General features: G+C 36.8%; 1 protein-coding gene across 2 annotated transcripts in view; it reads right to left on the bottom strand.

Moving 5' to 3' along the window:
• Positions 1–4,128: 4,128 nt before the first annotated feature.
• The window catches only part of Abcg2 (ATP binding cassette subfamily G member 2 (JR blood group)), a 55,557-nt gene continuing 43,466 nt past the window's right edge, over positions 4,129–16,219 (bottom strand). For both annotated transcript variants that reach the window (XM_070012812.1, XM_070012813.1), the window contains exons 10-16: positions 15,052–15,134; positions 12,585–12,674; positions 11,294–11,418; positions 10,252–10,406; positions 6,981–7,070; positions 6,187–6,278; positions 4,129–4,342 (exon numbers count right to left, since the gene is read on the bottom strand). In XM_070012812.1, coding sequence (XP_069868913.1) covers positions 4,195–4,342; positions 6,187–6,278; positions 6,981–7,070; positions 10,252–10,406; positions 11,294–11,418; positions 12,585–12,674; positions 15,052–15,134 — 783 coding nt within the window. In that variant the 3' untranslated portion in view covers positions 4,129–4,194. The remainder of the gene's footprint in view (positions 4,343–6,186; positions 6,279–6,980; positions 7,071–10,251; positions 10,407–11,293; positions 11,419–12,584; positions 12,675–15,051; positions 15,135–16,219) is intronic.

The raw sequence follows: 16,219 nt of genomic DNA, 5'->3' as shown, positions 1-16,219 counted from the left end.
ACCTAACTCCCTTATTGGCTTTACCTGGATTCCTCTGTAAAGCATACGATAGGATCTTACTACTGAGACCCACGTATAAAAATGTTTTTACCCATGACTGTGAAGTTGCTTTCCCAAAGAGATTCACAATCTACAACTCTATATATGTAAGGTTTTAGCCTAACCTAAGCAGAATGGCTATATCCAGCTTCCCAGTGGAATGGATTTAAAGTGAGAACTCATTCTATTTTGCATTTGTCTGATTCCTAATAAGGTTGAACACATCCTTGCGTAGTTGTCCAGCCTCTGAGTTTCCTTTCTTAAAAGGAAACTTTAACTTTTAACTATTTAAACTTTAACTGTTTGACAGTTTTAATTTTATTTAACTTTTAGCTGTTTAAACTTTTTATGTTTTCATCTAATGGCTAATATACTTTGTTCATTATCTACTTCTCACCTAGACTAATGTACTTTTTGTAGATTAATAAAAATGTATAGTTCAAGTTATTAGACTATACTGTTAATATGATAACTTAAGGGGTCCTTCATTTTTATATAAAGAAGTCTCACATTTTTTCCTAATTGATTTGGGGGTCTTTTTTGTGTTTTGCAGTCCTGGGGCTTGAACTCAGGACCTGTGCTTTTTCCCTGCGCTTTTATGCTCAAGGCTACCACTCTAGCACTTTACACATAGCTCCAGTTCTGGCTTTTATTGGAAGAGGGGTATTTAATTGGAGATAAGAGTCTCATAAAATGTCTAGCCCTGTCTGTCTTTGAACTGTGATCCTCAGATCTCAACTTCATGAGGATCTAGGATTACAGGCCTGAGTCACCAACACCTACTGGGTTTTGGGGTCTTGAAGAGATATTCATAAAGTCGCAAAATTCTTATTTATTGAACTTACACTTTTTTTTCTTTTTTCTTTTTTTAAACTTTTGACTTTTTATTTAACATATGGTAAGAGCAAGTTGTTATGAAGTCCTTGGGTATTTTTGCTAATACAAGCCAGTTTTCTAACCTTCTCTATTAAATACATAATTTTTACTTATTAGTTCATAATGTCACTTATATAGTTCAAATTCACATATATGTGTGTGTGGTTTTGAACTCCTAATCCTCATGTCAATAGATGATATATGAAACACAACAATTTTTATCATTATTTCTTATCAATATGTGTTCATATCTAGTACAACAACAACAACAGCTTATTTTTATGTTTTTATTTTCTCATATTCATTAGGGTGATTTTGATGCACCTTTGTTTTCCAGAAAATATTAGAAGTTTGCTAACTTTCTGAAGGGAAGAAAAGGAGAAAGTCCCACTGAAATTTTACTGGAAGTGTGTTGTGTTTTATTGGCGTGGAAAGAGCTGACATATTTATAGTACTCAAAGCCAGATAACACTCCATTTATTCATCTTTCCCTTATGTACATTAGTAGTTCCTCAAAATTTCTTAAAACTATTTATAGCCCCTATTAGTGTATGATTTTGTAGAGACAAGGAACACAATCTTGGGATCCACTGTATTTCTTAGTTGATTATGGTTTTACTATGTTTTGGTTTATGTTTCTCTGAAAGACAAACCAAGACAAGGACTCACTAAGATGTTTTACTTAGGAATTGTATTAGGAAACTAAAGTATGAAACAGAGACAGGAAAAGACACTCCAGGATTCAGGTTGTTGCCGAAGTTGCTACTGTAGGCAGCAGTCCTCCTTTGAATGCTTTCCTTGGCATGTTGTCATCTACCTCCACAGATCTGAATTGATTGTTGATTGGTCAGGTCTCCATGAGGGGCAGGATCCTAATAAGAGCATCAGCCCTGCTAACAGCTCAAACAAGCATTGGCAGTGGCTGTTAGATCAGCCTCTGTGATAGCTGAAACTGTGGGAAAACCCATTAATAACCTCCAACCCCATCACCTTGGTGATTCTGTTATGAAACCCTTTGAACAGTACTGGAGAAACCAAAAGACATCTCAAATAAGTAATGATACTTTTTAAATGTGTACAGGTGCTATGCTAGTTAAAAATCCTTCACATCTAAAGATTGAGGAGGATGGCTTCAAAGACAGGGAGAGAGGGGTGTTTAATTTTGTCTTCAATGTCTCTCTCCTAATTCTCAATTTTTCTTTCCTTTTTTTATCTTCTCTTCTTCTCCAATATACTGAGGGGTCTTCCATGGCCAGCAGCCTTTCCTAACAGCACATAAAGAGCAACTGGACTATATATAGCAACTAGCATTCCTTCAACAATTATTCCTGTGGCTTCTTTTAAACCATATTATTTGGTCTCCACTATACAAATTAGTTCTAATGGCAAAGAAAAAAAAATATATACATATAAGAAGATATACATATTCTTTTTTTTTCTTGTGCCAGTACCAGAATGTGAACTCAACTTCTTTTTGGGGTTTTTGTTCAGCTGCTCCTTTACCATTTGAAACATATTTCCAGCCACATGTATTCATATTGATAGGAGAAAATTCTACAAGCTAACAATTTCTTTATTTACCTTACAGAAAATAACGTACCATTTTAATTTAAAAATAGGCAAGATAGTAAATTTATGTTATTTCTTAACAAAATTAAATTAAAATACATAAAAGGTGATTAATATACAAAAAGAAGGTAATGCAAATAAATATATTTGGAAGCTAGCTTAGAAATTTTAAAAATAGGCATTACAATTTCTGGGTATTTTTGTAAGGTATTAGATATATAAAATATAGATATATTTTTCTTTCTGTGTATAATAAGCATGTATGAAGGAAACTATGAGTAAAATAGCTATATTAAAGATCAGTGAATATACTCAAAATAGAAAAAATAGATTTACTTTGATGTTCACACAGCAAGCAGGAAAGCCAGTATTTTATGATTTGTATCCTAATAAAAATGAGTCCTTATTGGGTGTTTGTGGCTCATGCTTATAACTCTAGCTACTCAGGATGCTAGTTTGCAGCTAGATCAGACAGAAAATTCCACAAGACCCCCATCTCCAATTAAGCAAAAACCTGGGTGGAAGCCTAGCTCAAGTGGTAGAGTGCTAACTGAGCAAGTAGGAAGTTAGTAGTGTTCAAACATAAAAATACAAAGTCATGACCCAGAATGATGTTGCAATACTCTGACAAGGCACTTACTGACAGGTGGGTCATTTATGACACATCAAAGCAAAGTTCTAGTGATTGCCCAAGTTCTTTAACTTCTGACAGTATTTGCTTTTAAAAGATAGAGTAGTATTGGGGCTGAGAATGTGGCTTAGTGGTAGAGTACATGCCTAGCATGAATGAAGCCCTGGGCTTAATTCCTCAGTACCACATAAGCAGAAAAAACCAGAAGTGGTGTTCTGGCTCAAGTGGTAGAGTGCTAGCCTTGAGCAAATTAAGCACAGAATAGTCCACAGGCCCTGAGTTCAAACTCCAAGACTGGCACACAGAAAAATAGAATGGAGTAATATGTTTTCCTGCGGTGGATCCTGAGCAAAAAAAATGAGTGTCAGTGGAAACTTGATGGACTATGAACTGACTGTACAACTTAATAAACAACAATATCCCGTTAATGTCTTAGCTTTGACCAATGGATCTTAGAATGTAAAATGTTAACAGTTAGAAAATCTGAACAAGGGACACATGGACCTTTCTATACTAACTTTGCAACTTTCCTGTTGATTAAAATTAAAAATATTTCAAAAATTAGATTATAGCTAAAACCATGAAACTGAGCTGAATTGATGCTCTGATAATTACAAAAGAGAGGAAATCACAAGGGTCCATTCAGAAACAGCCCCTGAAGTCAGAAGAAGCAGTGATTGGAGTGTGGTGAGGAGCTTCCAGGTCTACTGATAAGATCTACTTCTGGACTATGGGTTGGTGCATAGGTGTCTTTATTTTATGGAAATTTGCCAAACTGTACTTTATGCTACATTGTTCTTAATTGATAAATTAAGTATTCAGTAATACTTACTTATTGATTCTCTATTATGGCAAAGATTAGAATGAAGATGTAAATAAGGGAGCTGGTTATTACAGTATATTTATATGTATAATTCATTTGTCATGATGTATATTATGCTTCTGTTAAAGTAATTTTACTGAACCACAGTGTGATGGTAGCTGAACAAAATGCCAACAAAAATGCGTCACTAGATACTTACAATAAATCCAAGTAATCCTTTTTTAATATGAGGGGGCTTCATAGACATTAAAAGTATTTAAGAGTATTTTTTAAGAAATAACAATTTTAGGTATGCAATGGTGAGGAAGATAATCATCATGCAAGCCAACGCCAAGTGGTTTTTCCATAAACCCCAAGGTGAGAGTTCGATGCCCTGATTGATCAAGTAGTCTTCACCACTGCATCTGAAAATCATCACAAAAAGAACAGAACTCATTTCCAGTATCGGTCTAATTGTATTCTGAATAGTCACTGTTCCTTTGTTAAAGAACACTATTGGTAAACCAAATCATTAAATAATTATCCCTTCATATGCCATAGCTAACACTCAGTGAGTTTACAATTTGGCTAAATATTATACTAAGCAATTTGCATCTAAGTAGTTTAAACTCCTCTCTAATTCCACCCTCTTCTAAGGGCAGAAGCATTTTTGAAGTAACTCTTCACTCACTCCTGATGCCGAAAACATCAGCCTTAAATTGTGATGACTAGAGATCATCTGGGCTCTTTGTAGTTCTGCTCACCCCCAAGACAGACATCCAAAGAACACAGGCTGCATTGTACACTAGACACAGAGGAGCAAGGCTTCCTGACACAGGCACATTCTGTCAGCTCTTGCACCAAGACTGCCATGAGTACGGCAGACACTCGGCTACAAGATGTCACCAGCAGCTCAGGAATCAGCTTAAACCTTACACAGAAGCTGGAGCAGAGAGGGCAGGGTAGCCCTGTCAGTGATAGAAAAGCACCTAATAATAAAGCTATCTGGTGCAGCCATAATTAGTGCCTGCTACCTTCCTGAGCATCACCTGGGATTTAGCAGCAGCAAGGATAGCCATGCTATTAAGAAGTCATTTTCTCTTCCCTTTTTGAGAAAGGGTTTAGGCAAACTTGAGGCCAGCGGGAACTCCTCTTTGATCCCACTTTTCCTGTCAACTTCCTTCTTACTAGGAGGCTGGCAGGGAATTTCTGTTACGGACATTTCACCCAGATCAAATCAAGGACAAAGAAAGCCTTTCCTTCCAGTGGGCTACCCTGTCTGTCACTCAGCAGAGAAATTGGTTGTATTTCTATTTATTTATGTATTATTTAAATATCCAGGATTTAGAATACCAGCATTTGTTTTTCTCTTGTTAATTTATGTATTGACCACAATCATTAAAAACCATCAGAGAAAGATTAATATGTTTAAGCAAAATCTTCTAATTCTATTAGCCTACCACATTTGTTCTAATGACATTTTGTACAAATAAAAATTATTTCTCAACTTCCCAAAATATGTGTTTCTGTGTATGTGTGTGTAGGGGGATATTGGTACTTAAACTCAAGACCTGGACACTGTCCTCTAGCTTTTTTGCCCAAGACTGGTGCTCTACCACTTGAACCAAAGCTCTACCTTTGTTTTCTTTTTGCTGGGTAATTGGAGATAAGAGTCTCTGACTTTACTACCTGAGCTAGCTTTGAATCAACATTTGAATCAACATTTTTCGATCTCAGCTTCCTGAGTAACTAGGATACGTGAGCCACTTGCACTAAGGTGAATATGTATTTCTTACACACACACACACACACACACACACTCACACTGTGATGGTGGCTCATGCTTGTAATCCTAGATACTTAGGAGGCTTACTTCTGCAGATCACAGTTCAAAGCCAGTCTTGGCAGGAAAGACATAGAGACTCTTATCTCCATTTAACTAACAAAAGGCCAAAATGAAGCTGTGTCTCAGTGCTATAGCACTATCCTTGAGCACAAAAACTCAGAGAAAACACCCAGGCCCAGAGTTCAAGTCCTAGGATTAGCACCTACACACAAATAACTCATAGGAAAATTTTTCCACATTAAACATAAGCCTGACTGTAACAGAACACATGTTGTACATGTTCACATGCATTAGTGAGCAATTACCTTTATAGATGGAAAAACATGCTCAGAAAATGACATGTATCAACTCTGTTTCCTATAGCCTTTCTAAATCACCCCATGATAAGTAGCAAGCCTATCAGGACATCAAATGCATACTTACATTGTATAGTCATTACTACAGGTGCTATTGTTCTGTGTTGTATTTAGTCCTGGACAGAAGTTTTGTCCCATAAATTCATTATGCTGCAAAGCCTGTAACTCAAAATGGACCAGAGATAGGTAAATAGTTTGAACTTTCCAAAAGTTTCCAAAGAATATTTGTTATATTCTCTAATTTGACCTTGTTACTTCTAAACACATGCCAACTTTCACATTCGCTGTTTTTACTTCAGCAAAGCAGCTAGAGTTATTTTTCTTAGCAATGCAGAGACGCAGAGCTGGGATGTTTCTTATACTGGCAAAGAAGAGAGGCCTCTGGCTAGATCTGTACAAAGCTTCCTTCTTCCTCCAACCATATTATGTATTCCTATAAACACTAAAAATGAGATGATGTCGACTTAAGGCAACAATTTTTACATGTTTGTTTTCAATGAAAGTAGTTATAATTATGAGAGTTAGAAACTCAATTAATTGTATAAAGACACAGATGGTATTCTTCGGAGGTGAATAACTTTCAAAAACCTATTTTTTTCCCTTCTAATTTCTCTTTTGATAAAAACTGCATCACTCTCTCATTTATTTCCCTTTGAGTGGGAATTTCTCCCCAACTTTTCCTCCCAAACAATAGTGTAACCAAGGAAAATGCCACATGAGTCCCTGACCATGTGCTAACCAAAGCTGAGGTGGAATGGATGGGAGACATTCATACTCATGGCAGGGAAAATGATACAGCTACACTTTAGTCTGGATGTTCCCAGAAAGGAATCAGTCTCAGGGACCATGTGGACTGCCTACCGTAAAGCCGTATCGAGGAATGCTGAAGTATTGAAGCCATGACAGCCAAGATGCAATGGTTCTGAGATTCACCAAGAGACCAGAAAAAATCTACAAGAGTAAAAGATACGCATCAGAGACCAGTCCAGCAGTTGCATGAGAAATTCCAAATAAGACTTTCTTCAAGAATCCTATATGTAGAAAGGTTCACATGCATGTATTCATTACATGCATGATGATGTCAAGTCCAGTCTGAGCTATACTGAAACACTGAGAAAGTAAAGTAAAAAGAAAAAGAATTCTACATCTTTTTAAACAAGTCAACTCTCAGTAACTCCAATTATTCTTTTTTGTGTGTGTCAGTACTGGGGCTTGAACTCAGGGCCTGGGTGTGGTCCCTTAGCATTTTCCCTCAAATCGTGCTCTACCACTTAAGTCACTTCTGGTTTGTTTCTGGTTAACTGGAAATAAAAGTATTAGGGACATTCCTGCTCAGGATGGCTTTGAATAGCCATTCTCAAATCTCAGCCTCTGGAGTAGCTAAGATTACAGTCATGAGCCACCAGTGCCCAGCTTTCCAAATTATTCTAATCATCCTTCATTGCATATGTATACCTCTGTGTAGCTAAGGCTATTTATGGTTTCAGAGGACATTTACCTATACTATAAATTACGAGTTATTTGGAACATCTTTAATCCTCAAGACTATGTCTTGAACTGTGAAGCTGTATACAATGAAGAGTCAAGGAGTACAGTTTGTCCTCAGGCCCAAGGGAGCTTACTTAGTTCAGGACCTCCAACACATATGCTAAAATCTTAAGATACACATGTCTCTTATTTTTTAAATATTACTGAATTTGAATATAAACCATTCATACTCTTTACACTTTTTTGCTTTTATTTTTTTATAATTGTTAGATGGTTGTACAAAGGAGTTACCATTCAGCAAAGCAGTTTATGAATGTAATATATCTTTATCAATGTCCTCCTTTTAATCATTCTCTCCCATTTTTCCCAATCCCATCCTTCCCTCAATTTTCACTATTTTATAGGATATGCATTGAATAAAATTAGGTTTTATTGTAGTAAAATTGATAAAAATTTTATATAACTAATATTAGATATGTATATATTGGGGAAATTACAGACAGTGGTAAATGAAGGTAATGACTAAAATATATGGAAGGTCTTCGTTCCAAATTGGCAGCTTTTCTGTAAGTTTAAAATGGTGTCAAAATAAAGAGCTACAAGATGAATGGGGTTGACATTTATTTTAATAAATAATATTATTATATTTATTACAAATTGAAATTTAGGTACAATTTATTTAATAGCTTTTTATTTTGACACAATTTGCTTTGTACTCTCATCTCACTAATTGTGAGCTTTTTGGTGACAGTTTTTTATTTTTTTAAAATTTATTCATTGTTATTGTAAAGGTGATGTACAGAGGAGTTATGGTTATGTAAGTCAGACAAAGAGCACATTTCTTGGCAGCTAATTAGTTCTTACTGTGAACAACTCATGCTTTAAAAAAAGAAGTAAGAAAGCTCATGCTGACTTGAAAGCACATTTTTAAAAGATGATGACTATCAACATTAAAGTAACAAAGTAGAATTTATTCTCAGCTAACTGAGGGATGTGTTTTCAAATGAATACTATTCTACTCATTAGGTACCAGTTTCCACTTACTGTGAGATTATTACATTTAGACTACTCATTCTTAATCTGAAGGTCTTCATAAGAATGAAAGACTAAGGCACAAAATATTTATTATTTAAGATCATTATTTTATCTGGATTAAGTGTCATCTTGCATACATGTAAAATGTATATCATTAAAAAATGTGGTTGTTTGTACAATGTTGGACATGAAATACAGTAAGTATAAATCTGAGCAAAACAAAAAAGAGTACATTTCTTTTTGAACAATGTCACTTCTTCACTCTCTCCTAGTTTTTCCCTCCCATCCCCTACCTACAAGTTGTATAGTTTATTTTCACCATTGGGTCTAGTGAGTACCATTATTGCATTTGTTCACCCTCTGTCTCTAATTTCTGTGCCCCCTTTTACAGTTTACCCCTTTTATACCTTTTTAAAGGTATTAAGGTTTGAACTCAGGGCCTCTCATTGCTAGGCTTGTACTCTGCTACTTGAGCAATGCTTCCAGCCTCGCTGTTTTTCTGGTTATTTTGGAAATGAGCTCTCACAGACTTTTCTGTTCAGGCTATCCTCAAATTACAATTCTTTGTATTTCAGCCTCCTGTGTAGCTAGGATTACAGGCTATGATCTACTTTCAAATATACATAGGCTATATATTTAAAGTAATCTCTAGATTTCAGATATTACCAAATGCAATGTAAATGCTATGCAAACAGTTATTATTCTGTATACTGTGGAAGATAATAACCAGGAAAAATGTCTGTACGATGTAGTAACTACATAATTTTTGTGCAGTTTTGATCCATATTTCGTTGAGTCTTCAGGTCAGGAATCCATGCATACAATAGGAAGATTGTACTAATGATTCTAATTCTAGTGATTCATACAACTTCTGTGTAGTCCCTAGTATACCTTGCAATGTAGGGCCAGAATAAACTCAAGCACTGAGTAAACATCTCATATTCCTCTAATTCCATATATCAACAGGGATTTGTTAGTTCCAAAGAATTATACTCTATCCATCACTTCAGGAATGATGTGGCATTCAAATGCAAGTTTGGAATAACCCAAAGCCAAGAACTGGTAGCACAATGTAGTAAAAATGTGGCCAGTATCTTCAGGTAAAGCTATTCATGGGGATGGCAAGAACTTCTCAAGAACAATAGACATCTAGACAGTTCACATAAACTGTGAGATAACAAGTACTAGGAGAACTAGGGTATAAAAACAATATTGCTGAGCTTGTACATTTTCACTTGCTCTAAACTTGACTATCCTCTGGAAGAGTAGTGACTCCAGCCATATCATCTGCCATGGTTAAATAGCTAGTGGTTCTTTTTTTTCTTTTGGTGGATTGTGGGTCTTGAACTCTGGGCCTGGGCACTGTGCCTCAGCTCTTTAGCTCAAGGCTAGCACTCTACCACTTGAGCCACAGTGCCACTTCCAGTTCTTTCTGCTTATGTGGTGCTAAGGAATCGAACCCAAGGCCTCATGCATACAAGGCAAGAACTCTACCACTGAGCCACTTTCCCACACATATAGACCCTCCTAGCAAGTTTTACATGGCAGGTGAATGTGGTGAAGGAACATGGGGAAAATTCCATCTTGGGGAAGCATAGCTCATACTCACCATCATAAACACAAAAGACAGAGTCATGAGAAGTGTGGCTACAGACACCACACTCTGACCTGCTGCGATGGCCAGTGACATGGAACTGGCTGTGTAAGCCACCATCATTAAGGTGAACATCATGATGAAGAAAGCCTCCACTGCGGGTCTCAGTCCTTAGAAAGAAAAGAAAAGCTCAATCCAGCTGTCTATGTCACCAAAGTTAGATGTTGTATAAATCACAGTAAATAACTGGAGAAAGTCATATTGGCATTTTACAGTCCAACTACTTCGGGTCACATTTTTTCCCTCCATGTAACTGCATTAAGTTATCATCAATTTTCTTTCTTACACTTCCTGCAAAAGCTCATAAAACTTGTGCTCCTTTATGTGTAATTATGAACAAATTCTGTGATGCTGAGCTATAGGCAACACATGATTGGCCCAAATTCTACTGTCTCCTCTCACGGGAAATGCATAAGAGGGAAACTTTTTTATCCATTTGTGTGCACAGTAATTGTTGCAACTACATTCACCAAGAGGCTAGAGGAAGAGGGCATGCAAACCATGGTAGTCCTAGACAACCACTTAATTCTAGGATAGTAAGTCGGGATTAAATAAGCTTCTTAAGAATAGTTTACAAATTATAATGGGTTCTTAGGTCATTCAAGTCAGAAGATTTTGCCCAGAATTCTGGACATCTAGATTCCATGCAGAATTCTATATGGCACAACTTTTATTTGTAAAGTAGAAATATAACTTCAGCAATTCTTATTCTATAGTGTTTTGTCAAAGTAGATATTTGTGGAGGGGTTGGGGGTAAGTTGGTGGGTATAAAGGGAATTTAATACAGTGAGGCTGGGGAAAGAAAATATTCTTATGAAATTAATAAGCCCCCCCCAAAGTCAATTTCACCCATTAGATATTAATTTTTCAAATCTCTGTTGATATATCTCACTATTATCTCAGGAGAGAGATACAAAGAGAGGTAAATAAGAATACACATAGAGGAATTAAGTACACTTTCTTTTCAAGAATAAAGGCACAATCTTGGGCTACTTACCTAACATGAAGTACAGTAGGCAAGTATATATAACACTTGGTAATAATCTCATGGGAAATAAATCAGAAAACAATTTTCCAAAGAAATAAGATGACACTCTGTAGTATCCACTGACAAATTCATGTCTACAGAAAAAAATGTATATCACAGATTAGTTCCAGAATGCACAGAGCAGATGAGATGCTTGTTGTATAGACTTTTGCAGTCCTCAGGGCCTAACAGCGCAACGTCCCACACCCAAGGGGTTGACCGCTATGTTCATCACCTGCTCAGGTGCCAGTCTCCCAGGCACCAAAGTTCTCACTCTGACTTTCTTCTCACAGAGCTCTCTTGTGCTACTGTATACCTTGGGCCCAGAACTGCCCTTGTAGTGAAGCAGGGTCTGTATCAAATCCACTGTCCTAAGAGACTGCTTCTCCTGTGATGCTGGCTCTGGAGAATAGTCTTTCAGTGATCAAGTTCAGAGGTAATGGGGGCTTTCCCCCCCACCACTACTTCTGGCTACAAAGGAGAAGTTACTGCTCTCCAAATTCCCAATGCAGCTGCATGTCCCTATACCCTGTTTATTGCTGCTACTCTAATATGATAACTTCCTTTCTTCTATAAGCACCACCTTCAAAGAGCAGCTTTGTCAGCTACTAAATCCTAATCCTTGTTCCTTCTGATGTATTCCTCTAGTAATTAGTACTCTTCTACCAGTACCATCATGTCTTCTTTCTGTATATTTTCCTTAGCAAGTAAACATGGACACAGCTCTTCCATCTTTGAAAAAAACCCACAAGTGAAAACTTCACTTTAAAGTCTTCCTCTGGCTCTTTCCACTCCTCTATCCACCAAGGGCTAAACTTGCTCCATTCTTTCTCAACTTTACCTCCTCACCTCCAATTTGCTGTTGAATCCATTGCTTAATGGCCACCAAAGTCTTCAAACTTTTAGTGCTATTATTTGACAAAAGGATGCTTTGCATCCCCTTTACTGTTATTTCCCCAGCAGCACAGGGATTTACAAACTATACCCCAACATTGATACTCCTTTCCCATGGTAGCTAGTGTCACAACCTTTCAACTTGCTCAAGATTAGTTTACTTCCATTACTCATGGTATCATTTTGAAAAGTTTGTGTGCACTATAAATATCCATAATTTGCATATATACTACACATACATTATATGCACACAAATGTATACATTAAAAAACAGAGAAAAGAAAAATACTGGCATTCTTGTCTAACACTGGATGTGCTCAGTTTGGCACGGTCATGCTGCCCCTTCCCAGAACTGGAAGCTACTCACATAAAGAGCTTCTTCTCTACAACAAAGAGCTCCACAGCCGATATGCTGCTGAAACACTGGTTGGTAGTCAGAAAGAACAGGACCCCGGCTCTGCCAGGACAGGACAGGAGCAGTTAGCTCAATATTCTCAGGTTAGATTTTTTTTATCCATAGAACTCATTCCACAAATAATATACCATTAAGTAGATTAAAAAAAACAGATCTGGTTAATACAGCAAAGGAAGCAGGGCTCTTTGAGGTCTTGGTGTTTCCATAGTGGTCCTGATGTGGCCCCATATTATAACACATTTTTAAATTGTGTGGTTGTAGCTTATTACAAACTGAATTATATTTACTTTAAAATCCTTACACTGAGCTGGGCATTGGTGGCTCATGCCTGTATTCCTAGCCACTCAGGAAGTTGAGATCCAAGGATGGCAATCTGAAGCCAGTCCAGGCAGAAAAGTCCCTGAGTGACTCATCTCCAATTAACCACTCAAAAACTGGAAGTGGCACTGTAGGTCATAGTGGTAGAGTGCTAGCCTTGAGCAGAAAGAGGCTCAGAGACAGCGCCAAGGCCTTGAGTGCAAGTCCCACAACTGACGAAAAAAAATTCTTACACTAAAGCCTCCCAATGAACTTGTGTACTTGGAGATAAAGACTTTTGGAGGTAATGAAGTTTAGATACATTTTTGCGAAGTATAGTCCGAAGATAGTATGAATACCCCAAAAGAGAGTGGCCTCAGCCATGAAAAGGAGAAGCTTCAAAGGCTGCTATTGTTATTTTCAGTACCATACTGTGGAATATATCTCCAAGGAAATAGAAAAATCTTTATTCTTCCTGTCTGACATTTTGACCATCATCTCACCTCCTCCACCTCCTCAGGCTTTGGGATCACCTGTTACCCTCTGCTTTTAAGAATTCAATTGTTAGTTATGGCTCATGTGGTAGAGTGTGAGCCTTGAGCATAAAAGCTCAACGACAGCATCCAGGGCCTGAGTTCAAGCCCAAGGACTGGACAAAAAAAAAAAAAAAAGAAGAGATAAGGAACAGAGTGTATATATACATTCGTAGGTACAGATAGCTGTACCTACAAGTGTATCTTTGAGTAATATTTCTACTGCAGTAAACCAAAGTCCATTTCTAACATTTTGTGTATCGTAAACACCAAATTAGAATATAAACACTTTAAAAAAGAATTCAATTGTTTTAGATTCATGATGTTTGTGCCTCATTTTACTTACCATATGTGTTCTCTAATTCCATCTATGTTGACACAAATAACAAAATTTTATTTTTGAGACAGAACTATAATCCATTGTGTTTACATATCACATTTTCCTTAGGTATTTACCTGATCATGGACATTTACAGTAACTATATATATAAAACCTGGCTGTTGTGAATTACTGTTCACACCAAACATGGCAGTGCAGATCTCTCTGCCACAAGCTGATTTCAAATATTTTCAAATATTTTGCACAGGCATCCGAAGTGAAATTATTGCCTCTGATTATCCTGTGAACACTTTTCCCCCCTAATGTTTGGCTCTTATCCCAACTCTGTAATGCTTTTAAATTGTTTGTAAAATCCCCCCACCTCTTATTTCTTTGATGATCTTATCTCTTTGATGATCTTACTGCTCATTCATTAATGCATTATTCAGCCTCTTGTGCTTGAGTATGTTTTATAGTTTCAATTGTTGTTGGCTATTAGAATATAAGAAGCTCTTTCCATTTTATTGGTTAAGACTTGTTTTATACCCTAAAATAAGATTATTTTGGAAAAAATTCCATTAACTTCTGAGAATAAGTCCAATATTTCATTTAGCATTGTGTAGCTGCTGAATGGAACTTCTAAAACATTATTGTTATTATAAAAGTGATACACAGAGGGGTTACAGTTACATAAGTCAGGTAAAGAGTACATTTCTTTTTGGACAATGTCCCCACTTCCCTCACTTGCTCCCAGGTTTTTCCTCCATCCCTACCCACAAGTTGTATAATTCATTTCTAACATAGTATCGAGTGAGCACCAACTGCTGCATTTGTTTCTCTTTTGTCCACATTTCTGTGTCCCCCCGCAACTCCTTCAAAGACAGATAAACAAGGCAAAAAAGAAAAAAAAACAATAAAGAAAAATCCTCTTTAACAAAAAGAAAAATCCTCCTTTCCATTTTCCTGGAGTTCATTTTGATAAATATTATTTATATTTATATTCTGTATATGAGAGAAAACGTGCCATTTGTCTCTCTGACTTTGGCTCACCTCACTTAACATGATTTGTCCTAAGTCATGCTTGTAATTATTCTTAACAGATGTTCTTAATCTTGAACAAGGTGCCAGCATCAAGTCCAACTCAAGATCCAAATTTGGCTCCTCTGCCTATAGTGTAGCCTGCTCTACTTCTTCTCTGTAATAAACTTTCTACTTTTCTTTTGTTACAGTACTTCTTTGCTACATGGGAAAAAAAATAAAATGTACTTACCTATTCTGTATTCCAGCAGGATCATTTGTTAGCCTAAAGTAAATTGCACCAATTATAAGTCCCAGTATGACTGTGACAATTACCTTTTCAAAAAGAAAAATGAAAATAAAAAAGCTTTAATTAGAGTTGTATGTGTGTGTGTGTGTGTGTGTGTGTGTGTGTGTGTATGTGCATGCACACACGCACGCATGCGCGTGCGTGTGCGTGCCCCAGATGGGGCCTTGAATTTAGTGCTCTATCACTGTCCCTGAGCATTTGTGCTCAAGGCTAGCACTCTACCACTTGAGCCACAGCTCTACTTTCAGCTTTCTGGTAGTTAATTGGAGATAAGAGTCTCCTAGACTTTCCTGCCCAGGTTAGCTTTCAATCTCAATACTCAGATCTCAGTCTCCTGAGTAGATAGGATTACAAGTTTGAGCCCACCAATGCCTGAGACAAGAGGTAAATTTTTTATATGTCATTTCTTTTTTTTTTTAAGATATATGATATACTACATAATCAGGTATCTACATTAAGATGGTATCTCTTTTTTGGTCATTGTACTGGGATTTGAATTCAAGGCTTCGCCCTTGCTGAGCAGGCATTCCACCACATAAGCCATTCATCCAGCAGATCTCTTTGTTGAGATACACACTTTAAATGGCTTAGTCAAAGTCCCTGGGACAATATATAAAATCATGCTTGCTATTAGAATATTTTCTAATTAAAATGAACATTAATGCTACTTGCTGTTTGGCAAACTGACAACAACAGAGAAGCTACTGGAAATGCCAAGACTCCTCCCAGATTAGTCACTGAACCCCTGAGAAACACACAGGGTAGCAGAACACTGGAGAAAGATTTGGGGAGTGAAGCAAAGTCTAAGTGGGTGAGTTTTCACTTGAACTTTCAGCCTTCTGTACTTACCCTAACATGTTTTACTGATTTCAATAATGTATTGTACTTCATTCACGCAGATCAGGCTTCCAAAATTATTGCTGATGGCTCTACTTACATCAGCATACATGCATATATAAAAGCCTGATCTTACTGCATAACTTTTAATAACATTCAGTTTTATGGACCACACACTCCACAATCTGGTTTTTTTTTTTTTTTGCATCCCAACTTGTGTAACAACACTGTGGGCGTAATCATTAAGAGTGTTCTGTAAATGTATATGTAATTC

This window comes from Dipodomys merriami, unplaced genomic scaffold (genome assembly GCF_024711535.1).
Source record: "Dipodomys merriami isolate MVZ:Mamm:240054 unplaced genomic scaffold, mDipMer1.0.p SCAF_9, whole genome shotgun sequence".
NCBI classification, from domain to species: Eukaryota; Metazoa; Chordata; class Mammalia; order Rodentia; family Heteromyidae; genus Dipodomys; species Dipodomys merriami.
The sequence above is the reverse complement of the archived record's forward strand: the minus strand, read 5'-3'. Positions and strand labels throughout refer to the sequence as shown.